Genomic DNA, 27,403 nt, shown 5'->3' on the forward strand with positions numbered 1-27,403 from the left:
AGCCTTCGTAATAACAAACTTTTTAAGAAAGCCTTTGCCTAATCCTGTCAACTGTAGCTTTGAAAAAAAATCGAAAATAATACCATCCTACCCAAGTGGACTCCAGCAGTTAAATTATTTTCTGCACCATATTTTTCAAATTTGATTAATAGTTCCAAGGTTCCAAACTATGACGACCAGTAGTATATTAAGTACCAAAATAAGTCAATAAGTGCTGAACTACGCTGCCTCTGGTTGTAAAAGCCCTCTGCTAGCATAAGAATACTGGCAAAAATGCATCTTTGCAAATTTCACAATAAACAGGTAAGTATATATTGTGGGTCCTTTGTACTTGATAAATCTCATCCGGACCTCGGTTTATGTTCTGAAATTTGATGATGGAGAGACTCCCCCTTTTCATCTCCCTGATCGCTCAACAGGGATGTTCATTGGTGATGAGATCACATGTGCTGGCACCCTTGGGTGCTTCTTAAGTAAGTGGTAAGGGTATGACAGTCTCTCCAACTAGAGAATTTGGGCAGCCTTTGTAGTTAGCTTTGGCTTAGTTGTCTATAGTTCCCCAGTAAATAGCTCTACTCTGATGAGTAAAAGTAACTCCATAACTGCTTATCTTATTGCATGCCTCATTCCTGGGCTCAGGAGCAGGGGCGGAGGAGCGTCACCCCACTTGTCAGAGTCAGTCGCAGAGAAATAAAATGATATTAAAACAATAATATCTTTGTATTTTTCTGTGAGGTGCTCTGGCTGATGGTGTGTGCGTGCGGGGTTGGGCCAAACAGGCAGGAGTGGTAGGCACTTAGAAGTGTGCATGTAAGTTTGGCCGGCCATCTTAGGTCGGCTAAACAGACATGCGCACTTCTATTTCTGCAACTCAGCTGTGTTTACAGCTGGGTTGGAGAAAAGCTACCGGCTCCCAGGCAGTTTATGAGTGGCTCATACAACGATAAAGATTTTTCTTCTAGTTAGCTTCAGGCAGTTGCACCATTTTGGTGCAAACCCATGTCTACATCTCTTTGTAAATGTGGGTTTGCATCAAAATCCATGGGTGGATGCATTAAAACCCCCACGCACCAGCCATGGAATGCAATGGAATTCCATGGAATGCCTACCTGATGCAACGTATTGCACAGCAGCGCAATGTCTTGTGTTGCATTACTTTTTATTACAAAGCCACAACACACGAACATTTGCATGGGTTTATAAATACCCAAAAAGATTTTTGAGTTGTGGCAGCATCAAAAAATTGAGGCAAGCCAACGCAAAATCTTTGTAAATCTGGGTCTAGATAATCATGTGCGCTGCATACTTTTGTTGTCTAGTAGTTGGTAACTTCCTGTTAAAATATTTTTAGTTTCAAACATTGAACTTTTCTGTAATGAGCCTGTCTTATTTCAACTAGTAGTCCACGGTTCCCAACAAACTGTCATCTTTAAATTATGTTTTGTGTGCCTTCTGTTACCTGGGATCACGCGCTGGAAGATAACTGAATTATTACACCCCTCCAGGATGTAGGTAGGGTCGTATATGAAACTTTGATGTCTTCAATCTGTAGAACTATCGCTACAGGTCAGAAACTGTATTCTTTTTTTTGCCATATGAATTGCTATAGCTTTCTATGCTTTGGACAGGGTAGCAATTAATATTTATTCAGGTGGCGGGTTTGAGGAGGGAGCATTGCTTAATAAGTTCATCACGGTTGCTAGCCCCACCTATTAATGCAATCGTGTATATAAGTGCTACTAAAATAGTGATTGCAGATATCATGTAATGGAAAGCTATGCAAGAAATATGTTGTAGACTTTACAGCCTTTGATTGCTTGTTCACGATCTGCAATTGGTTTTGTAAATGTTCTTATGTTTTTGGTGCAGCAACCGGTGCTAATTGATTCAGTTACTTCCTATTTTGCCTCGAGATGCCTAATTGGATCCCTTGGTAGCCAACTGTCTGTTCCTCTAGGGCTTCCGTTGGCACGCTGCCTGTTTCTCCTCTATGGTTACTTTTGTGAGGCGTTGAGGACTATTTTGTCTGGATGGTGACTATCAGCCATGCCAGAGCAGAAAAGGAGTAGATTACAGTGCAGGACTACTGAGCCAGTTCGTTATTCTTACATATTTTTCAAACATATGCAAAAGAAAATTGGCAAAAATGTAAGTAAATAAACACTTGCCAAGCCCAACCCATTGGCTTTGCCAATGCTTGTTGGCGTATGTACTGTAGAGCTCCTTCACTAGGAGCATATGTGGCTGAGACTCAGACAGTGGATCATCACTGCAGCCTCCTCCTCTCCAGAGTACTTGGCTTTGGTAATTTCCTTTATGTCACCTAGGTATAAATCCCTATCAGTGTACAAGATGTCATGACAGCCTAGATTTCTGCTTCCTCCATTCTTTACCGTGGCGAGTTCCTGGCTTTGTAATTGTCCAAAAATATGCACCAGTTTAAACTGGGGGCTAAACTATTCATGTGAACGAACTGTCTCGAGCAACCGGGTTAAAACTTAAACAGGGAGGTTTCATTCTCCACAAACAAAGCAATTGTTGAAACCCAAAAAGTATCATTAATCATGAACAGTCTAATACACTGCTCTCGAATCACCCAGTTCAATAAGTGAATACCTCATCAATTCCAAGTTGTATCTTTGAATGCTGGCATTTGTTGTCCCTTTTAAGCCGTTCTACAAGTCCTGTAATTTAAAGAAAATTCCTGGACTGGATGGGCTACTTACCAATGGAACTGGGAAACAGAAGAGCTCTATCTCATTTGTTTAAATTACTAATTAAATAAGTCTTCGCCTGTTGGATATTTCTGCAGATAGTTTGAATCGCAAAGTCGATGCCCACATTTGCCTATACCCACAGTAAACAACGCAGGGCACTTTTCGAACAGAGCACTAGGTGGCAGTAGTACGCAAATAATTTAACTGTAACGATTCGTGATTTACAGGGAAAATCAAGTTCTTACTCATTCAAAGGTAACGGACAGACAGCGGCACACATCTGCCTAAGAATATACCGGATTACATATGTGAATCAGGCATACAAGCATACACGACGGGCTGATGGTGCAATGCCTGCAAAGTTTCTGGACAGTTTGATTTTGAGACACGGACCGGGAAACTGTGTTAATTATTTTTGTTCCTCTTAAAAAAAAATAACCAATTGAGTTCGCACCTGCCCCTGTTTGTCAACCATGTTTTTTCAGCAGTGTGAGTCATGTCGGCGCGCGTGTGTTGGTGTCATACACTGTTGAACAGCGAGAGGTGGGCATGCATCGAAACATACAGAATAAGTTATTGGACAGATTTTGGTACTCAGCGTCCACAGTGAGCACTTCAGGGAGCAGGATGAAAGATGTGATATGAACTCCATTACCTCCTCATCCCTCTGGCCATGATGAATCACTGATTGAGGACTGTTAGAAATGTCACTTAGGGTGGTCTCCCCTAACCTTTTGCCTGCTTATACCTCTACTTTTTGCTGTATCTTTATGTTGGCCTTAGGAGTCGGAGCACTTTACCACTGCGACCCAGTGCTGAAGTGCATGTGCTTCTCCCCTAAACATGGTGACATTGATGAATACCTGATTGGCATATTTAGTTTACTTATAAGTCCTTTGTAAAGTTGTATACCATATACCCAGGGCCTATAATCTAAAAGCTACTATGGTGCTTGCAGGCCTGGTTGTGTCACCCACACAAGTAGCCCCTCAGGTCTGCCATTGCAAGGCCTGTGTGTGCAGTTCGTTGCCACTTTCGACTTGGCATTAAATGCCAAGCCTTAAACTCCCCATTTATTACACATAAGTCACCCATGAGGTAGGCCTTAGGCAGCCCTAAGGGCAGGCTGAAGTAGTTAAAAGGTAGGAAATGTACTTTTAAGTTTTACATGTCCTGGTAATGACAAACAGCTAAATTCATTTTTCACTACTGTGAGGCCTACTCCTCTCATCGGTTAACACTGGGAATTCCTTAAAGTACTATTAAGTAATTACTGATTAGACAGGAGTGGCTGCATCATGTTTCATATTTTGGAATGGTAATGATAAATCCTCTTTACTGGTAAAGTTGGATTTAACATTTCTGTTTTAGAAATGCCACTTTTAGAAAGTGGACATTTCTCTGCTCTTACAGCTCTGTGTGCCTTGCATCCTGTTTCCAATACAAGTCTGGGATGAGTGATAGCTACACTTTCTGTATTACCTCTAGACAATCACAAACATGGGAAGGGTGGGTATGACAGAGAACTTAGCTGCATTCATCTGCATTCTGATAGCTCTTCCTGGGGAAGAAGAGGGAGGAGGAATTGACACACCTGAATAGACAATGGCTTGCTGTCTTGCCCCCTGTTCTCAAGTCTCAGGGCAATCAAAGACTTCGTACAACACTGCTGCTGCTGGACTCTGCCATCTGCGAGTCCTCTTTTGCCTGAGGTGCCAATCCAGTCCTGGGCCTCAGAAGTAGGTTCTATAGCTGTTTTGCTTCAAAATCATGCAGTGACGACTTTGCGCCGATCGGAACCAATCCAGTGTCCTTCAATGCTGGCGACGATGCAGGACCTGACTGCGAGGTTCGACGATGACGCAGTGCCTGCATCGTAAGGGGTTCGATGACGACGCGGGACCTGACTGCGAGGCACGACATCGACACATTGTCCCGACAGAGTGAAACGAGACTGACACATCGAGTCTTCAGCGCCGATGCTTGCTCCATCCAAGGTACCTTTTCAGCAGGTCTTGCATCGGTCCTGTAGCTGGCATGCACTCCATCAAGGTCGGCCTGAACTTTGGATTTACCCTGGTCCAGCGCAACCTCAGCGTAACCTCAAGTAACCCCTTAGCACTATTGGCTTCTAAGCACTACTTTTTGATTTATTCTTTAAAAATGTATAACTCTGGTTATACTTATTGTATTTTTGTTGTGTTGGTCTTGTATTATTACTAAATGTACCTTCTATCTTTCTAAACCTGTGTGGAGTATTTTTGTGGTGTTTTCATTATGTTACTGTGTGTGTATGTTGCACAAACACTTTACATATTGCCTCTTTAGATAAGCCTGACTGCTCTGTGCTAAGCTACCAGAGAGTGAGCACATTTTTGTTGTGTATCTAGCTTAACCTTACTGGGATTGCGGTCCCTATTTGGACAGGGTGCATACCTCTGCCAACTAGAGACACAATTTCTAACAAGGCCCCTGTGTCTCCTTTCACAACTTTTTCCAAAGTATAAAAGCCCCCTACTAGCTTTCAGTTCTTTTTTTGTGTCATGACTCTTGGGCAGGGGCGGTGAGCTTGCGCCAGAGCATTCTAAGCCCCTTTACTGCTACGTGGTACAGGACCGGCTGGGGCAGTTGGTTCCTCCTAAATGGGAATAGACATGTGTTGCTCACCTGCCTGCAGTGCAGCAGGCTGGAGTGTGCACATCTCCTCTTTTCACCCTTCTCAGCTGGATACAGGAGTGAGATGCCTCCCTCGGGCCTGCAGAAGGGGCGTGCCTGGTAGCTGGGGAGATAAATGACTCCTCGGCAACCGGCAATAGTGCTTCCTGTAAAGCTCTCACAGCCTGCTGTGCATGAATGGCATTTCTAGATTGTAGGGTTGTTCCCTATTGGTATCTGGTTTTTCAGATATCTTTTGACTGATTGTGAACTTTTAGTGTTAAAATTACAGGTTCAGCTTTCTTGGAGGTAAATTCTGTCCAACGGAATCTCTTTTTGAGCTATTTATACAGGTCTTTTTTATGGGTAAGGTTACTGTGTGTGTTACTATGGAGAAAAGAGCTGCTAAACAATGGAGGTCATAGTCTCCTTCTTCTTCTGAGGAGGGAGATAATCGTCAGGATCTGCTGGTGAAGGGTTCTGGTGGTAACTCTGCTGCGGCCCCTGTTTCCCTGTTGGCAATGCCGGTCCAGCCTATGATTAATGCGGCGGTCTCTAAGGCTTTAGCTCCCAAACATCAGGCTAAGCGTACCTTTCCCTGTTGGAGTATGGTCCAGATTTGGCTTCTTCTACAAACTCAGGACCTGAAAGGCATGTGGAGGCTGGAGGAAAATGTATATCCAGAGAGAAACTAGCTGATATTTTGTCACATATCAGAGACAATCTGGGTATGGCGCTGCCTCCGGTGGAGGGGGCTGCTGAGGATCTCTTTCCCCAATTTGCTAAGCCTGCAGCGCTTGATTTACCCTTACACCCAAGATTAAGGAGTCCATCTCCCAATAATGGGAAGAGGCTGAACATAGTTAAATTCCTAATTTTTTCCAGACATATTATGCCTTGGAGGATGGGGATAAGGTGTTGTCTCGTGCTGTTAACCCCTTCGGCGCTCATGACGGAACGGTTCCGTCATGAGCGTCGGTTGAGCTGTGCTCATGACGGAACCGTTCCGTCATGACCACGCCCGCGCAAGAAACGGTCAGCGCTGAGCGGGAATCGGCGCCGCATCGAAGGGGTTAAAGTGGACTCAATCCTGGCCCCACTCATTGGCAGATCCTTGTTAAACCCAGATGACTGTTTTCCCTCGGATCATGTAGTTCGCAAGGGGGATGTTGATCTTAAGAAGTCTTCCACTGCCTCTAATCTGGTTCTCAAGGCGGCGTCTTATGGGGCTTTGACTGCACAGTCCTTGGTGAAGGATTTTGAGGCTCTGGCAGAAGCCATGCCGGAAGGTTGTCGTGTGGCTGATGTCCTGATACATATGGAGCAACAAGCAAAGTTCCTAGCAGATTTGTCAGAGAACGGGATCAATGCTACTTCTGTGGCATCTTTAACTACAATCATGGCCAGACGGAACCTCTGATTGCAGGACTGGAAGGCTGATCTGGCTGGGAGGTCTTCTTTTCTGTAACTGCCTTTTGAGGGTGGCAGCTTGTTTGGCGAGCGATTGGATGGTCTTATCTGGAAATCCTTTGAAGACAAGAAACACACATGGTCATATAGGGCATCTTCTGGTAAATCAGCCAAGGATTGGAATCGGATGGATTCCAAGGACACCCACTCATATTCATTCCGTAGTAGGAGGCTTCACCCTGGAAGAGGCAAGCAGCAGGATGTTTCTGTTAAGACTGGGCTTTCCGGGACCGGATGGGCTACCATCGGAGTACTACAAGGCCTACCGGGTCTCCCTGGTGAAACGCCTTGATACAGTGCTTACAACGGCCCAAGATACACGGCAGCTTCCTCCCTCAATGTGCGAGGCACATCTGGTGTCATTGTTGATGCCGGGCAAAGATCCAGAGGAAATGGGCTCCTACCGACCCCTGGCCCTGCTCAACACTGACTATAAAATACTCGCAAAGATACTAGCAGACAGGCTGGCACAGGCCGTTCCAGGACTAGTCCATGCGGATCAAAATGGCATTGTACCTGCGCGTAGTACTTTGCTCAATTTGCGTCGGTTCTTTAGGGTGGCCACCTATGCAGTGGAGGAATGGCCCAGAGCAGGCTGCCTTGTTTTGGACCTTGAGAAGGCCTTCAACTCCCTGGAGTGGCCTTACCTATTTGCGGTGCTTGAGAAATTTAACTTTGGCCCGGAGTTTATTCAATTAGTACGCCTTCTCTATACTGGCCCTACCGTAAGAGCCAGGGTAGGCCCCTACATTTCGGACTCTCTTCCTGTGCTGAGGGGTACTCGCCAGGGGTGTCCTCTATCCCCGCTCCTATTCGCGTTCGCAATGGAGCCGTTGGCGGAAGCATTACGCACCCAGTTGGAGGATGGGGTGCCTCTGGGAGATGCTACTCATCAAGTTTCGCTTTACGCGGATGACCTCCTCATTTATATTAGGGATATTGACCACGTCCCTGCCCAAATAGCCCAGTTGCTGGAGGACTTTGCTGCACTTTCCGGATTGAAAGTGAATGTGGCTAAATCGTGCCTCTACCCTTTCAAAGATGGACTTTGTGATCCGGCTTCGCTATAGGTGGCACCCAGGTTCAGTGGGCACCCGCTACGTTTCGTTACTTGGGAATCCAGGTTTACCGCCACCTGCAGGACCTTTTTGAGGGGAACCTAGGTATAGCGTGACTTCCATCAGGTCACAGATGCGATTCTGGAGTACATTACCATTGGCTGTGACAGGTAGGATACCACTCGCCAAAATGGTGATCCTTCCGCGACTCCTATATTATTTTACGAACTTTCCTTTGTATGTGCCAGCTTCCTTTTCCACTGCTCTCGAAAGGCAGCTTAGAGATTTTATCTGGGGTAGTGCTAGACACAGGATGACACTAAAGAAATTGTACCTACCATCAGATCAGGATGGACTAGCAGCCCCCTGCTTTGAGCAGTCCTACCTACCTTCTCAGCTGCAGTGGATTGCGCGGTGGCTGTCGGATCGGCATTGCGTGGATGCAGCTACCACAAAACCGCCCTATACCGTAGAGCTCATAGTCTGACTATTGCACCCAGGGACGCGTACACGGCCGCCGGAGCCTCTGCTACCTGCGGTGGCCTACTGTTGTTTTCATAGGAGTCTCTTTTTAATGCGCAGCGTAACCCCTTATGCACCAGCGATACCTCTGGAGGACACACCCAGTGGACAATCAGTGCTGACAACACCCACACTCAGAGAATGGCACGACAAAGGTATCCACACCCTGGGAGACCTATATCGTGAAGGGACACTCACACCCTATACAACACTTGTAGACGAGGAAGGACTGCCACCCGGGCGTCAAGATGGGGAGACGTCGCTGTAGAACTGAAGACACACCTCACAATGCAGTACTTACACGTCATGGGACAGGGCAGGCACTTGATGCGCTGGTTTGCAGCCTCACTCCGAAACCACACAGCAGTAAATCTCACACCGCTCTTCCACAAGTGGGAACAAGACCTCGGTGTCCCGCTCACAGACAAGGAGTGAGCCCAGATACTTGAGAGCCCAACACTCATCCCTAGGAACATGCGCTTTAAACAGATACAGATATACATCATCCACAGAGCATACCTCACACCGGCGAACATCAATAAATACTTTAATCGAGAAGAAGCCATATTCTCAAGATGCGAAGAGACAGGAGTCGATCTGCTACACATGTTTTGAGCTTGCCCTAGGGTGAATACATATTGGAGGAAGGTGGCCACCCTACTACAAGAGTGTACCGACCGGGAACTCCCTTTCAATTGCCCTACCTATGCATACTTTTCGTAGAACCTCTGCCACGAAAGTCACATCCAGATTTATAGACCTGGGAATGATAGTGGCCGAGCACCTAATCAGCAAAAGGTGGAAAGCGCCGGACCCTCCCCACATACAAACTTGGTGGCACTCTATGCTTGCATGGGCCAAAGCGGATAGCCTAGCCATTAAGAGCGAGGAGACCATGGGACTGTGCAAAATCCCTATTGCCACATACTGGGACACTATCTACATCGCACTACAAGGTAGCCTAGATGCACCACTTTCGGACCTCTCCGACACACAAGCCTTAGGCAGTGAACAGCCCCACTGGCAGCTGTAGTGTATGAGCCACAACATACTTTTGCTGTTAAGAATAGATCATTTGTGTCACTCAGTAGGCGCACATCCTAAACATGAAATGGCAGCTGGACGTTATTAGTCACATGAGCTGTGGGTAATTTTGAACACGGAAATGAAAGGGGGAGGTACGGGTTATACGTTTGGTTACATATGTTGTGCATCACTTTTCTTTTTTTCCCTTCCCCTGTTATATGCACAGTTCTTAGTTTCTACTATCTAATTACGAATCTATTACTGGCACCCAATTGCTAATGAATGCCAGCATTCCTGTGAGAGCTATGGGACAATACAAGCAGATGCGTGAGGCAATAGACGTTCGCCAATACTCCTGTTTCAGAGGACTCTCAATTTGCAGGCCACAGAGGTTTTCACTGTATGTACTTGCCTACTTGCGTTATCCATCTTTTCTTCATGCACCTGGTTGTTAATGTAATGTCACAAGAATACCTGTAAACCTTGCCCCTTGAGAATTTCGCACAGTGCCTGGGACATGAACTGTAAATCTACTATTTATAAGCGCGGTGCCATATATGCTGGCTATACTACCCAACGGTGATCGATATTGTATGCATAACGCTGTACTAAACTTTAAAAATCAATAAAATAGACCCACCCAAAAAAAAACTGGGCTTTCGAGTCAGCAGTCCTGACTATGGTAGTTCCTCAGATCCACGGCCTGTGGGTTGAAGAATAACAGCAATTCTTCCACATGGGGCCTCTCCATCTCGGACATGTGAGTTTAGAGTATCATCCGGGGTGGTTATCTTATCAACTTTGTCTCTCTCCCTCCTGACACGGGGTACATTCCTGCTCCCGTTCCAAAGAATCCGGTGAAGAAGGAAGCCCTGTTGGCTGGGGTCACTGCTCTGCTGGAAAAGAGGCATCCATTTCTGTGCCGCTGGATCAGGTGGGCCAAGGGGGTATATTCTATACTCTTTCTTGTCCATAAGGTGTCGTGGAATTTTTGGCCTGTGTTGGACCTGGAGCGCCTCAATAGCTGGGTAGCTACTATGCCATTGAAGGTGCTGTCATTGCAGCAGCTCCTTCTTCTGCTGTCATGGTGACCACCGAACTTCAGGATGCATACCTGCATGTCACTGTCCGTCCACCCGAGTCATCAGATGTTTCTGAGGTTTGCCGTGGGTTCAACTAATTTTCAATTTCAGGTTATTCCCTACGGGGTGAAGTCTGCTCCATGTGTGCTTACCAAAGTTTTGCCCCTCTGATGGCTGTTCTCCAACTTCAGGGAATTTCCATCTTTCTTTATCTCAATAATTTCCTAGTCCAGTGCACTTCTCTTCTCCTGACTCCTAAACTGAGAAACATCCTAACTTTAAGACTTTCGGTATTCACAGAAGGCATTTAGGAGTCCTAAAGTTAGGAGTCCTAACTTTACTACTCCTAAACTGAGAAAAATCCTAACTTTAAGACTTTCGGTATTCACAGAAGACATTTAGGAGTCCTAAAGTTAGAAGTCCTAACTTTACTACTCCTAAACTGAGAAAAATCCTAACTTTAAGACTTTCGGTATTCACAGAAGGCATTTAGGAGTCCTAAAGTTAGGACTCCTAACTTCTGTGAATACCGAAATGAGTAAGTGCCTTCTGTGAATACCAAAATGAGTAAGTGCATTCTGTGAATAGCAAAATGGTAGTAAGTTTAGAATTTTATCTTAAGTTAGTTATGTGAATCGGGCCCAAGGTGTTGGCATCTGTTTTGTACCAGTTGTTTTTGGTGTCCGCGTATACTGTACAGTTGTCCCGGTCCGTTTTTGTGGCTTGGGTACATCTCAATCAGTGATTGATCATGGTGAGAGGGAGGAGGAGGTAATGCTGCGATTACTTACCAGTAATAGCATTATTCTGAGTCCTCTCTCCATGATGAATCCGACACTCTCTTCTGCCCTGTCGACCAGTCCAACAGAGTGATATTATGGGGAAGAGGGCTTTTATACTTGGAGGAAGTTGTGAAGGGAGGCACAGAAGTCTCAATCAGTGATTTATCCCGGCGAGAGACAGACTCAGAGTAATGCTATTACAGGTAAGTAATCACAGCATTTTCAATATGTACATGTGATAATTTAGGAGGAAGAGGGGTGTTCTGGTGCCAACCTGCTGAATTTGAAAGTGGGTTTTAATCTTTGTTTTGGCGAAATTGGGGACTTCTGGGAAAATCACCTAATTCCATGTGCCTAAAATTGTAAATGTGTGAAATGTAATGCAGTTTCAAATGTGTTATATGTATTTTAAATGTATAAATCCTTGTAAATCCACAACTGATGTGAACAACCTAGCATTGTGTCTTCTAAATCCCAATTACTCTATAGAATTCCTTGGCTGTCCAGTGTGCTTTGAGCTACAAGAATACACATACAAGCATTAATTGTACTTTCTGGACTTGTGCTAGAAAGTGTATTGAGGCATACATTACTCTTTTTTACACATGCCGAATACATATTTCAATGCTTTTTTACTTGTTACAGGGAAACCCATTCTGCTGCTGCCTGCAGTAAATGAAAGGATTCAGAAAACACAAATAACAGAGCTCTCGATAACTATCCTAGCAGACTGCTCCACATGAAGCAGTGTGAATGGTCACAGAATACGTTACCCTCATAGCTGTAGATTGTACATTCCAGATGCCCGGCAGAATGTGGATGGTCATTCCTGTCTCCGATAGTAATCATCAAGGTGTTGGTGGAGCTCAAGGGAGGCTCCCCACTGTCGGTAATAATAATGGGAAGGTAAAAGGCTTTATACTCCTCCCTGTCGAAGGTCCGTAAAGCCATCAGCATGGCACTTCCATTGCCATAGTCCCTCAGACTGAAATAACTGCTGTTGCCCAAGCCACTCAGTAAGAAAGAAAACGGGGCTCCATTGGCTGCACTGTCTTTATCAGTGGCATGCATCAAAGCAGAAGTTTCATTCATGTGCACGACATGTGGCGATGCGGTATTCTCCCAAACCACTGGACTGTACAGGGCCTCGAATTCTGGTCCATTGTCATTAATATCCTGCAGGGTCACGAAAATGGTGGCGCTTCCTGTCAGCGCTGGTTGACCCTTGTCAGTTGCTAGAACGACGAGGCGGTGTTGGGCCACATCCTCGCGATCCAGGGATTTCACAACTGCAACAAAGCCTTCACTATCAATGGCGAACTGTCCTGCAGGGTCTGTCTCATTAAGTATATGGTAGGAGAACATACCATTGAGTCCAGAGTCCAGGTCCACAGCAGAAAGGTGAACAACAGTGGTCCCAAGAGCCACATCTTCAGGCAGAGAAGCCACTTCATAAAACGGAGGGGCAAACACTGGTGCATGATCATTGGCGTCTTCCACGTTAATCGCACAATAAGCCAAGTTGAAGAAATCCAAGTCTTCCACTTTGACTGTTAAATTAAATGCTCTTTCATGAGGCTTTTCATAATCTACCCTTTTCCTTAACCGGACAATGCCGCGCTTGTGGATCTTATCTGTTTCCATGAAGAACCTGCGATCCTCATCGCCACTCACAATGCTAAAAGTCATCATGGCATTTTCACCTTCATCACGATCACTGGCAGACAGCACAGTAACCTCACTGTTGATTCCAGCGCTTTCTGGAATAAATGCAGTATAATATTTTTGGGTGAAGGTAGGGGCATGGTCATTGACATCTGATACCAAGATGGTGGCCGTCCCAGTCCCGGTTAGACCCCCTCCATCACTGGCTTCTACCACCACCAGGTACTTATCATACTTCTCTCGATCCAAAGACCCCAGCACTGTGAAGATGGCACCAGTAGTTGGGTTTATCGAAAATAGGTTTAGGTTAATCTCATTGCGGACATTTTGAATTATTCTATAGGTTAGAACGGCGTTCTTTCCAGTTTTCGGGTCATCAAGGTCAGCAGCTGTCATTTCCATAACAGTGGTGTCAGCTGGGGAATTTTCTGGGACAGATCCCATGAAGCAACCATCAGAAATACAAAGGAAAACGGGTGGGTTATCGTTCACGTCTCTCACTTCAATAATAACATCTGCAAAACCAGTTAATCCCTCGCCATCCTCATCAGTGGCAAGAACAAGGAAGCGCCATATTGCTCGCTTTTCACGATCCAGCTTCTTTTGGACATAAATGTTCCCAGTGAACTCGTCGATGATGAACTCGCTGTTGGCTCCTTGACCATGGAGGGAGTATCGCAGAGCATTTTGGTCAGCTTCTCGATCGGGGTCAGTGGCTGAAACCTGCAATAGACAAAATGTAAAATAGTATTAGAAAAGCTTGCATGTATAAGAGACAGGTGACCAGTAAGGTTGATTTATAGTTGTTTACTGAAGTGCTTGTGCATCAATCAGTGCAGGGCCTGGGAGCATTAATCTGTATGGAAGGGGTATAATCTGCATACATTTGTTGCATCTTTACAATAAACCATTAAAAACTGCAACACACATTGAAAATACACTATTAAGAGTACAGGAGAACACCTATAAAACCAATGCTCAAGTTGTTCATAGAGAAAAATATTTTTGATTCTAGTCCAGAGATTGTCTACCTGTGATAGTGAATTTATGTGTTTTCTAGGACTGCCGATTCGGTGAATACAGAGTCTTGCCTATTTAATCTAGGTCTTCGAGGTTTTAGTCACTAACTTTGAAATCCAAGACCCGATGAGTCTTGCTGTTTTTGAGAAGAGATTCCTCTCTCTACCCCTTTCTCTTTTCTTTCCTCAGTGCAGAGTAGCATCATATACCTTCCCCCACCGTCATACCACTGAAAGCGTCTTCCTTACTCCTCGATAATGCCTCCTAATGTTTCACCCCCACATTTCTCACGCTGCTCTTCTTTCCTTCCTGACTCTTTTGCCCTCTTGTTTGCTCCTTACCTCTCAGACCCTTTCTGTGACTTGTGGTACTGGCTGTTTTCACTGCTTACTCCATTCCTTTTCCATACTTGGGAGTGTAAGACCAGCTTCCTCAAGAAATTGTAAAATAACCGTGGATTGTTTCTACTCCTATGGGTTTATATTATGTTTTTCACCCCCTGCAATGACTTGTATAGTTGGTAACTGAATGCCAACTCATGACCTGGGATAACCTCATGCAGTTGTGAACTCAATGAGCCTATACTCAGGGGAAAAGCAATCCCCCCTATTATACACCGGACCCCAATGTGCTCCATAGGAGTGCACGGTCTGGAGCAGTACCCATGTCTACATTCATAGAACCAACTATATTGGAAATATTGATAGAGTTGTATGGACTTTTTTTGCTTTGTGGAAATAGGTAGTTTCAGTATGAAGCAGAGACTAATGTGGCAGGTGTGTTGTCTTCCTTCATGTTTCATGTACAATTCAAGGGTTTAGCACGCCTTATGTCGCAATTGATTGGCAGCAGTATACCTATATGAAAATTAGATCACAGAAATGTATATCGTTAGGTTGCTCCCTGTGTACAAAACATAACATACTGAAATCATCTTTATGGCCAATTCTACATAGAGGTGATGTTCTAAGCAATGAATAAGAGGTTTGGAAAGGGAAGAGCACCAGAGGTGCTTGGTTAAGGGAGTGTGAATGAGCTGTTGAGATGACACCCAGCATCTCAGATGCTGCTTGAAGCATACAATCTCGCTAGCTGTGTTCAGCTCTCAGGCTTCTTGCAGCCTACCAAGGTTTGAAGAGCTCATGCGACTCTACTCCACTTCCAAAGAGCCACAGTAGGCCTCGCCATAATGTCTGCCACGGGTTGCAACCTTGTTACCAGGGCCATGAATGTACACTCACAAATCTATTTTCATAGATAGTGAGGGGCTGGTAGGAAAGCTCATTGGGTTAAGGGTATACTCTACAAATCTTTGAATAACCTGCTCAGGGGTTAGTGTTTTTCCCAGCCGGATAAGGTCTGTCTTTCTTCTTTTAGAGGTCAATATAACAAATGGCGCTGATTTGGATGGGAATACCTATTACTGAAGCACTGAGAGGCTGTTACAGTTCGTGGTGAGCACTAGACAAAGGCCTAAATTAACCAAGAACTCTGTGCAGATCTGCAAGATTAATTGATGAAAAACACTGTTCGAGTCATCTACATTCTTCATTTAAGGAAGTGACTCGTCTGTTTCTAAGATTTCCACCATTTAGAACATTCTCTCTTTTTCAACCTCAGCCGCTATGATGGTGCTTAGAGACGAGCATGTGTCACTTCACTGGATTACACCCCCTGTGGGAGTAACTGGATGCCCCCAAGAACTATAACCTGATTCAGGTGAACAGTGCATTAATCCGCAAACACCGATGCCACCTCGCTAACACTGGTACAGACGCGTCTTCGAATAGACAGACAGCTGGTAGAAAGTCATGCAATGGAACGTGACCGCTTCATTATAATAATTAAATGAAATCCATAAGGACCTTTTTCAAACTAGATAAATACCTTCAAGATGGCTCTTTTTCCTCATTTTGATAAGTACAGTTGTCTTTGATGCTCCGACTGATGTTGGTTCAACACAAACTGCAGAACATGAAATGCTGCAAATCTAAAATTGTTACCGTATCCAGGGCAGGAAAAGCATGGCAGCACCCACGACCACCTACCTGCAAGACGAGGACGGGCAAGTCCGTCAGCTCCTCCAGGACACTGTCGTGATACTCGTTCAGGGTGAAGACGGGCGCCTCGTCGTTCTCGTTCATCACGTTGATGATCACCAGGGTCTGGTTCTCCCATTTGCCATCCGAGGCCACGAGGCGGAGCTCGTAGCGCTGCTCCTCTTCGTAGTCTAGGCCCTGTGTGATGAAGATGGTCCCCACTTCCGGTTCCACATCAAAGGTACCCTTTGAGTTTCCATATGTGATTTGATATCTCAGTTTGGCATTAGCCTCTGCAGAGGAACAGAAATATGCACATTAAATACAAGTTGGCGAATCACTTACATTGACACCACAACCCAGACCATGTTTTGCTAGCAATACAACCCAGACATGTTTTGCTAGCAATACAACCCAGACATGTTTTGCTAGCAATACAACCCAGACATGTTTTGCTAGCAATACAACCCAGACATGTTTTGCTAGCAATACAACCCAGACCATGTTTTGCTAGCAATACAACCCAGACATGTTTTGCTAGCAATACAACCCAGACCATGTTTTGCTAGCAATACAACCCAGACATGTTTTGCTAGCAATACAACCCAGACCATGTTTTGCTAGCAATACAACCCAGACATGTTTTGCTAGCAATACAACCCAGACATGTTTTGCTAGCAATACAACCCAGACCATGTTTTGCTAGCAATCACGGAACAATAGTGTCATGTTTTCATTAAAAAGATAATTCTCTACAAGCAATACACATATTTCAAAAGTTCTAATAATAATTTGCAGTAGTAACTGCACATTGGTAGCTGCAGGACAATGCAAGCTCTGCATCCTTGACTACAACTCAACTCCGGAGCACCTTGACACCTACAGACATTTACTTTTATGGTATAGTTCCAAGTTAAGTTGGCCAGTCGCATATCTTGGTGTGGTAATGTGATGTTTGTTCATCTCTCTATGTGGTAGATACTGTGCACTTGTTAGGTAGATTCACCTGTGAACGCAGGTGGTTGAAGGCGTGAGGATTCTCTGTGTCGTGCTGTTAGCGCAGCCTGCTTCTTCTCAAACAGGCTGGTCCTGTACATCTGGGGTTCCTGATCCTGGCAGTCTCCTTCCTACACCCTCGTGAAATTTGAGACTACATGTCCAGTGAGGCATTAATGAGTCAGTTTACACTCACTTCACACAACACCCAGTTTAGAGGTGGCAACAGAGGTTGGCGGGTTAGCATTTCATCTGCAAAAACCCAAGCCAAGGGCCGTCATTGATGATTTGCAGCTGATTGATCCTAACAGGACCGATTTAGTGGTCAGTGTGAGGTGGGCATTTAGAACTAATATTCTCTTCCGGCCAGAATCTGATCATATTATATTTAGGCAGTTTGTTAAGACTTGACAGCTCATGCAGGAAAAATAGTTTATTGTTATTTCATACTATCCCGCCAATCCAAGTTGCCTCCGGTTGTAAATGTCGTTTTCTATTTGGCAGATAAGGAAGGAGATAAAGTGATTTTCAAAGGCACGTGCAATGTAGCCAAGCAGGGCTGGGGCTGAGGCCTCCAGATGTCACCGTCACCAACGCAGCTGCTACATAAACTGTCTCCTGGATTCTGCTTAATTTAACTCACTCAGGTTTTTGACTTTTTTTGTGTGAGAACTGTCCAAAACCCCTCCTTTTATGCACAGTGTACATTCTTCATCACTTGCCAGGGGCTAGTAAAAAATTGCAAGTCGGGGAATAATTTTCGAAATGGACTTGTCAACAATGTGAACGAATAGCTGTTGATTATTTGTATTGTTATTTTTATAAAACAAATAACACAATTAAATAAATATGATCAAAGGCGGTCTATTTATTCATATATTTCTGCACAGTACTGCTCTATCCACGAGGCACCAGATTATAGGGAACACACATCCTGCAGAGGGGGAGGATATGGCGCAGAAGATAGACAACCACAGTACAGCCAGCAGCAGGGCTCTGCAAGGCACGTGGGCTAATTCATGATATCAAACACTTGAAATCCGTTTTCCATTCCTACCTTCGTCCTCGTCATTCGCTGTCACCGTCATAACCACGTATCCGACGTCCTTGCCTTCCTCCACGCTGACCTCATACACAGACTGTGGGAATGCGGGCGCGTTGTCATTTACGTCACTGATAAAGACCCGGACATAGGCTGTATCTGAAAAAGACAACAATAGCTTGGTACTATGGCCACAGGCACCTACGGCATCCGAACAACACAGACACCGCCCAAATCAGCCCCTGGGCTGCCCAAAAAACGCAGCCCACAGTTGGAACTCGTATACCGACCCCTCGGCCATTGCCCGAGTGCCCGCTTTACCAATCCGACTCTAGCTACATATCCAAAGATTGGCTCACCTGCTGGGCAGAGAAGCTGGGAGCGAGGCTACTGCAGTCCATCGGGCAGATTAGGATTGGGAGGTGATGGCACAGAGACATGGAGGTGCACCCTGCTGGGTCTTGAAGAGAGGCGAGGGCTGGAGTCGCCCCTGTCTTTCCCGTACATGATAAGTAGGCTTGGAGATCGGTGCTTCTGTGATCATGGCTACTCTGGAGCTGGCGCATAAGAGGCAGCCTGGGCCGTTGAAAACACCACACCTGAACCACTTAAATATTTCCATAACAAGACGCCTAGTGCCCTGTTGAGGTCACACGGATGCACTTGGGGAAGAGAATGCCAGTACGCTGCCCGCTGTCCATAAAGCCACAAGATTATCATCCATTCGAGACTAGGCAAACTGGGGACTTCCATCCTGCCAAGCCCCACTCTTCAGAAGCAGACAGAAACTTGTTTGAGGCCAGGTTGCCTGACTCACCCAGGGCACCATATCTAGTGGTGGTTGGGGAGGCCCCTGACCCATGGACTTGCCGTACTAAGGCCAACACTTTAGTGCTAAAGATATAGGGCTAGATTTATTATTCTTTCACGCAGGGGAATGAAGCAAGCCATCTTGCTGCGCTGCGTGAAAGAGCAGGAATGCGCTGTATTTATCATTATATGGCGCATTCCTGTCCTTTCCTAGCGCTTGTGCACCGAGTGCTGCTTAGCAGAAACACAGGCACCCTTGCGTCATGGTGGAAGGGTGCCTGCGTTGTAGGCAGGATTGTTTTTGTGCAGGAAGGGCCATCTTCCTCTAAGAGGCATCTTCCTTTTTGTACGTGTGCTGCACAATTCAGCACACGTAGAAAGAGGAAAAACGAGGAGAATACACCTCACCTGGGAAGGCATAGCATTTTGACGCATTCCAGGTTCTGCCACTAATGGTAAATCTAGGAATGCAACAAAATTCATGGGTGGATGCGTAGGAATACCCACGCTCCACCCATGGAACACATCCCTGCCGCATTTTGCGCGGCCTTGCGTTACTCTAGATTTATCAAGCCATGCAGGTCCATGCAAGGTGGCCTTGCGTGGCTTCATAAATCTCACTTAGGTTTTGCGTCACACTTTGATAACCTTGACCCATAGAGTAACAAGTGCCATTGTGTGCTGGGGCACTGTATATATAATGAGGTCTCTTATACAGAGAAGTGGTTGGCCACAGCCAAACATACCCCAAAGATTGACAGCACAAAATATCTATAGATGCCATCATTAAATTGGTAAATACTAGCGGACGATGCTATTGAGAAATTGACTGATTTGAAATTCTCCTCCTTGTGCTAACACCACTCCTGGGACTGCGCTCCAATGCCGATGACTTCCAATAAAGACAAAGAATATCCCACTCCTTAACAATAAGTGCACCCAAGTATTGATACTTAAACCGAATGCCTTGGAAACAGAAATGTTGATGGAGCAGGTGAAAGAACAAGGCCATGAAAAGCAGACATCAACTTCTCTTATCCTTCAGGCTATACAAGATCTGAAAGCAGCCCTTGAAATGAAAATATTGTAAGTCAGTGCTAATTTCACTCTCCTGAGACAGGACTTGCTTAATGTAGCAGAGAGGTTTATAGACGATGAGAAATGGATATCAAAGCTTGAAGACACTAGGAATGAGCTTAAATCCATGGTGACATGACTCGTTGCTGGCTCAAAACAATTGACCCAGTGAGTCGAGGATGCTGAGGGCTGATCCTGCAGGAACAATTTCCTTGGGCTTCCCTGAAGGAGTGGAGGGTACGCATCCAGAGCATTTTCTAATGCCTTAATTAGAGACAGACAGTTCTAAAAGAGCACCCTAGAACTGAGACTTCATCTGGGCACCCCAGCAAAACCAATAATAACCCATTTTCTCACTTTTTGAGATGGAGATTAGGTCCATTACACAAAAAAATACGGAGGGAGGTAAAATGTGTCTCCTTTAACATATTGATATTCCCCGAGTAAATGAGGTGGTTCAAAAACAATGTAAGTCATTTGACTGGGTCAAATAAAAGCAGAGAGCTATGGGAATTTAATACATAGTATTATTTCTTGCTAAACTTAAAGTAATATATCAGTCAAACTAGATTTGTTTTTCGAGTCTCCTGAGCAGGCATGGCACTGTGTGGAGGAGAAGCCTCCCTTACACTTTCCAGCATACATCGACATGTGGAGCAAAATGTGGGAAGTGGCCTACCATATTGTAGTTTTGTATAAGTGACCGAGAGAGACCCCTTGTCTTTTGAAGTGAATGGGGTACTTATCACACTTAAGAAAACACGATCCCTATGCTATGGCACAATGGTACAACACTTATGGATCTAACACTCATTAATATAAAAAGGCATCAAATGTTCATTACATTTATTTTTTAAAAAGTATACATGAAATTAATAAAATCAATAGTACATTTACATAAACTTAAAAACACAAAAAATAACCTATACAGATTTTCACATTGATATAATTCACAACCTGTTATGAGCCCGCATAACAGAAGAAAATGGAAGACAATACACTTTGTCATAAATTACGCATCCTGTCGGGTCTTATATATACGACTGTGGTTGGTGATATGTATGCACCATTATATCTACTAGCAGTCAACCACAGTTCTCCCTTGGATTGCGTTTTTTAGATGCGTCGACGCGTTTCGATGGTTATTCTTATGATTCCATCTTTATCAAGACAGGTGATAGGCTTCAGGTCCTCTTCTATTGTACAGGGACCTGGTTTATTCACTTCAATAGTGCTTCAATAGTGCTTCTCAAGTCGCTTCCCGAAGCGACTTGAGAAGCACTTCCGCGTACGAAGCCGACTGTTTGAGGCCACAAGGTGACGAACATTAAGGGAGGAGTAACACGGACCTCCGTCACCTTGCATGAAACTGATGATTCGGCCATAAGGTGAGGAGTATTGAGGGGGAAGTGTCACGTACCCACGGCTACCAATATAAGAATCAGTGTCAGGATAATTAAAAAATACATCCACACAAAACAATTAAAACCTACAGCGTTCCACTACGTGGACCCACAAGTGAAAACTGAATAAAAATCGGAATATTGAAGTGAATAAACCAGGTCCCTGTACAATAGAAGAGGACCTGAAGCCTATCACCTGTCTTGATAAAGATGGAATTATAAGAATAACCATCGAAACGCGTCGACGCATCTAAAAAACGCAATCCAAGGGAGAACTGTGGTTGACTGCTAGTAGATATAACGGTGCATACATATCACCAACCACAGTCGTATATATAAGACCCGACAGGATGCGTAATTTATGACAAAGTGTATTGTCTTCCATTTTCTTCTGTTATGCGGGCTCATAACAGGTTGTGAATTATATCAATGTGAAAATCTGTATAGGTTATTTTTTGTGTTTTTAAGTTTATGTAAATGTACTATTGATTTTATGAATTTCATGTATACTTTTTAAAAAATAAATGTAATGAACATTTGATGCCTTTTCATATTAATGAGTGTTAGATCCATAAGTGTTGTACCATTGTGCCATAGCATAGGGATCGTGTTTTCTTAACTACCATATTGTAGAACAAACTGAGGACGAAGACTCAGACTTCGTCGATGACATGAAAAAGGAGACCTAGGGACTGGACACGTGCCTAATAATGGCACTGCATGTGAGGAACCCACAGAACCAGAACACTCATGAGAGAGATTGCCCATATGCACAGAAAGAGGTGAAGTACTCTATTCTCACATGTGAGCTGAAATGGATATTACTCTGAAGCTGGCTTAGATTTGGACTCTATGGCTCCTGCTCTATAATATCCTTTGACCAGCCCTACACTGGTTGTGACTTAGGATATGGTACAAAGGACAATAAACACAATATTACATGAAAGAGCGACTCCTTCCTTCAGTATACTTCACAATAAGCTTTCTCTGTTAGTTGTTCATTGCCATTATGTTGTGAAATGTGAACCATCTGTTTTATTGGATTATTTGTTAGTCAGTTGACTTTGTGTTACAAATGTTTTCTTTACTTGGGATACTTTAGGTGACAGGGATATGCTGATAAGAAGCATTTGTCCTAGTAATAATTTGACAGGTACTCCACCAAGCGAGGTATGGGGCGGCGTGGATGGGGATATACCTCAATGTTATGTGTTCATTAGCCAAACAGACAGAGTTAACCTAACCTTAATCCACTTCATACTACACGCCACAGCGCATCCCTATAAAGCTGATGAACCACTTAAGTGCCTCTCAAGTAATCTTAATGGCCTTCAGCAGAGCCTACCATGCCGGCTTCCGTACAGGTACTGGCGGATTGGCAATATTTGGTTAACACCCACTTACCCCTATTGATCTGTCGGTTAAAACTGATAAACTGTGGTGATATGTATGGGTAGTAGGCCCCCTATATGGCTCCCTTGTCGCATTATGCTCCAACTTTGCACCACTCCCACTCTCTCAAGCACTTCTATGTCACCTCAGCACAGTCCTGCTTTCCGCCCCAGTGGGACTGATGATAAAAGGTGGCCACTTATATGGTCTCATGAATGCTGAACTGGATTGGGCGGGCCCCCACTGTTGGTTATGCTCTTGTCATATCAAATAGAGGCCTTTGCAACAGCGATAGGACTATGCAATGTTTTTTTGCCATTTTAATCGCTCATCAGGAGGTTCTGCCTTTTGTTTCAGGGGTGCATAAGCCTTTCTCCTGAATCTTGCTCCCCTCTGCCCAGTAATGAGTGTAGCCATTCACGCGCCAGGGCTCTCAGATAAAACACCCATGGTGATCCACATACAATGCAACAAACCGAGGTCTTACTCGCCATGGAAGCTAAGTACATGGTGGTTGAATAAAAAAGACTTTCAGGATACTCTCAGAGATAACTCAGCACAATACCTTCGGTTAAACACAGCTCAGTTGAATGGTGGGGAGACTACAGGGCAGTGATCTGGGGTGGCATTAAATCTAAATTTCACAAAAGGACCAAGGGGAGCGGCGGCAGAGAACAGCTGCCCTGGAACATGAAGTACAAATAGCCAAGTGTGAATACAGAAGAGACAAGTCTGACGCTTCCTTAAGTAGGCCTACTGGAGCTGCACTTGAATTTAAACAAACACAGTTAGATGAAGCCACATCTGCAGGGCCATTTCTATGAGCACGGTAATAAAACTGGTAAACTACTACACCGGATAAGTCAGAGATAAGAGGGGAACAGACACATTACACAGACTGAAGATGCGAGTGGTGCGCTCCTCAAATCTCCCAGGGCTATGGCAGATGACATTTTGTTTTTGTTTTTACGGAGTGTTATATAGCGCAAACTTGACCAGACAGTATCGGGTATCAGAGAGCTCTACACGAGCACCAGTTGCGTTACATGAGGACACATTCATTTTTGTTAGGCACGGGGAGATTAAGTGATTTTCCCAGAATCACAGGATGTTGCGCGTCCTTGCTGAGACTCGAACCCGGTTCCCCAGATTTTAGGTCGACCACCCTAGCTGTTAGGCCAACTCCTCTCCCCGAATGAACAATACTATTAATCCCTTTAATCAGATTCTTCACCTTCTCAATCTGACAGCCTGTGCAACTGCATAGCCTCTTTTTAATGTTCACGACTCACATTAGAGTAGTGGAACGCGCTGTAAGAACCCATTACCACTGCGGAAATCACTGAGGCCATCTCAGTAATCAACAGGTAAGTCCCCTGGCCCAGGCGGACTCCCAATGCAGACGCCAATCAGACGTACTGGCCCAACCATTGCTAGTCTTGTATTCTGATGCCCAAAGCAAGGGGCATCTCCATATGGACCTTGAAGAGATGATGAGCCAGCAAACCTATGCACCTTGTATCCATAATTAATACTAAGACCAAGACATTAACCGCAGTACTCATAATGTGATTGATCACTCGGTGTACATTGGCCAAAGTGGCTTCATGCCGCATCGGTCAGCCAGATGTAACATAGGAAATGTATATAATGCAATAGCGCTGGCCATTAGGATTTAGGGTTCCTTAACCATAAAGCTCATCGAGTCCTTTTATAACCTTTCATGGCATTATGTGTTCTCCCCCCGGGATACCTTCGTTTTGGGACCCTCTTTTGTCATGAATAAAACACTTCTAGTACCAGGAAAAAGTCAGGGCAAAACTAGGGGGGAACCTTTCCACACTTTTCAAACTTAGAGGCATGAGGCAGGCATGTTCATTGTCAACTCTGCTGTTCACCCTGGCAGTGGAGCCCCTGGTGCACTTTATCAGGCGTGACAGTCGAATCACTGGCGTCAGATAGTCTGATAACTGCGAGGACAGGGCTAGGTTTATTCTAAGGATCTCCTACTTGATGTGGGTCAGACTGAGACTTCTAGATCAATAATCAAGGCGACATTAGACACATTTGGGAAATTCTTGGGTTTGAGGATTAACTGGGGCAAGACAAGACTAGTTCCAGTTGGTCGTGTGAACCAGACGGGAGAATGAGCAGGCCAGTTAAGCTGATTGTCACGCACACAAGGTTCCGCAATTTGGGGATACAACTTCGATACAATCTCACACAAGCCAGGTCAGCCAATAGCATACCTTTAACTAATGACAATCGCAAAGACGCCCAATTGTGCTCCACGCTGCCGCTGTCATTGCTCAACGAGTGGGATTGATTAAGATGGTTATCCTTCCTACGAATAGATCCGTACCGCACAATTACCCATTCTACATACCAGGTGCTACAACTAAATCGTACTCTAAAGTGTTGAATGCATTTGTAGGGGATGGTAGCTCCCACTGAGCGGCCTTTAGCACATGTTGTAAATCAACATATGATAGAGGGCTGGCAATAGTAGATACAGCGTCTTATTACAGACCATCACATCTCTTGAACCGGGACGATGTGATATATGGCTCCACCGATGGCTCGGTATATTAACTCAACTGGTGGGTCATGAGGGAGAACCCCTTCTGCATTATATCTACAGGGGGGAAATTACCACTGAATGTGTCGCCTACCATAAGGACAGCCTTGGCTGTGTGGGGAACATTGCTTAAGCGAATTAAACGGGATGAGAAACTCATTGGATAGACTCCACTGTGGTGCAGTAACAACCCCTCAGGATCACACCTGGAGAGGTTTTGGGCATTTAATGCATTGCTTATAACAACATTGGTTAACATGCTTGCACTTGGTATGTTGAAAGCGTTTGACAACCTGCAACATGAACCTAGGATGGTCCCAATTCTTTAGGTATCTACAGCTGCATCATGAACCCCTGGGAGGTAAAATTGACTATGTCAGGCTTGCTCTAGTGTGGTCAGGTTTCTATACTATATTAACATTGGCCATCAATAGCCCTGACACTTCACCGAATTGCGGGTGAAATGAGAACACAACCTAGGTAAGCTGGATGACTTTGAATGGATAATGGCGCTGATGGTTCAGCATGAGGCTGTATTGGCGTGATTCTACCTGATTCAATCTAATTACTGACATTGAATACACCTGACAACTGCCCCGGTTGATTATGTCGGGTTAATAGAAGAGTTAGCTGAAACTGTGTCTGATGTAGTACTGTAGAGGAGGAACTTCCTGCAAACTGCGTGGAGTTGTAGGGTGATTTGCCCCTTTTGGGATGGTAAACAGGAGGCACTGGAAGCAGCACTGACCCGACCAATTGAATTAACGTGTTAGTGATGGCACTATTGAATACAGTGGACGAGGAACGTTTTACGCATGTGGAAAAGGTACTGCTGGTTGCCTTGCCATTGATAAAAGGGACATTGTTCAGTGATGCAACAGCCCACTCTCTCCTCTGGAGCTGGGTGGAGAGTGAACACAGATCTGTGTTGTACACTGAAAAGGTCTGTATTTGAGACCCTGGGATGCCAACAGAAGTAATGGGGGTGAGAGGCAGAGACGACATCCATGTGTAATGTACCAGAATATGCCTCACCAATTGATTGAGGTCCCAGGTATACTTGTTATGCATGTGGAATTACAGTTATTGATGCATAAGGGTTGTGTGGAGGTGGGAAGGAGGCTTTTGGTGAACACAATGCTTTCAACGTTTTATTGTATCTTATATTAAATATGCCAATAAAAAGACTGCTTAAAAAAATGAAAAACAATAGAAGTGTGTTCTGAAACAGAGGAAATTTGATGTATGCCTGTCTTTGTCTAAGTTATCTCTCCGCGCGTCTTGCTGCAGGTACATTGGGTCTGTTCACCTGTGTTGGGCTGGCCCTGGTCTGTTTACCTGTGTTGGGCTGGCCCTGGCCTGTTTACCTGTGTTGGGCTGGCCCTGGTCTATTTACCTGTGTTGGGCTGGCCCTGGCCTGTTTACCGGTGTTGGGCTGGCCCTGGCCTGTTTACCTGTGTTGGGCTGGCCCTGGCCTGTTTACCTGTGTTGGGCTGGCCCTGGCCTGTTTACCTGTGTTGGGCTGGCCCTGGCCTGTTTACCTGTGTTGGGCTGGCCCTGGTCTGTTTACCTGTGTTGGGCTGGCCCTGGTCTGTTTACCTGTGTTGGGCTGGCCCTGGCCTGTTTACCTGTGTTGGGCTGGCCCTGGCCTGTTTACCTGTGTTGGGCTGGCCCTGGTCTGTTTACCTGTGTTGGGCTGGCCCTGGTCTGTTTACCTGTGTTGGGCTGGCCCTGGTCTGTTTACCTGTGTTGGGCTGGCCCTGGCCTGTTTACCTGTGTTGGGCTGGCCCTGGTCTGTTTACCTGTGTTGGGCTGGCCCTGGTCTGTTTACCTGTGTTGGGCTGGCCCTGGTCTGTTTACCTGTGTTGGGCTGGCCCTGGCCTGTTTACCTGTGTTGGGCTGGCCCTGGTCTGTGTACCTGTGTTGGGCTGGCCCTGGTCTGTGTACCTGTGTTGGGCTGGCCCTGGTCTGTTTACCTGTGTTGGGCTGGCCCTGGCCTGTTTACCTGTGTTGGGCTGGCCCTGGTCTGTTTACCTGTGTTGGGCTGGCCCTGGCCTGTTTACCTGTGT

The 27,403-nt window shown here is 45.2% G+C and overlaps 1 protein-coding gene across 1 annotated transcript in view; it reads right to left on the minus strand.

The window, feature by feature from the left end:
* The window catches only part of LOC146831027 (neural-cadherin-like), a 473,840-nt gene that overhangs the window by 86,663 nt on the left and 359,774 nt on the right, over nt 1–27,403 (minus strand). The window contains exons 16-18 of the mRNA XM_085605228.1: nt 18,090–18,233; nt 16,046–16,329; nt 12,086–13,700 (exon numbers count right to left, since the gene is read on the minus strand). Coding sequence (XP_085461354.1) covers nt 12,086–13,700; nt 16,046–16,329; nt 18,090–18,233 — 2,043 coding nt within the window. The remainder of the gene's footprint in view (nt 1–12,085; nt 13,701–16,045; nt 16,330–18,089; nt 18,234–27,403) is intronic.

This window comes from Triturus cristatus, chromosome 5_1 (genome assembly GCF_964204655.1).
Source record: "Triturus cristatus chromosome 5_1, aTriCri1.1, whole genome shotgun sequence".
Taxonomy (NCBI): Eukaryota; Metazoa; Chordata; class Amphibia; order Caudata; family Salamandridae; genus Triturus; species Triturus cristatus.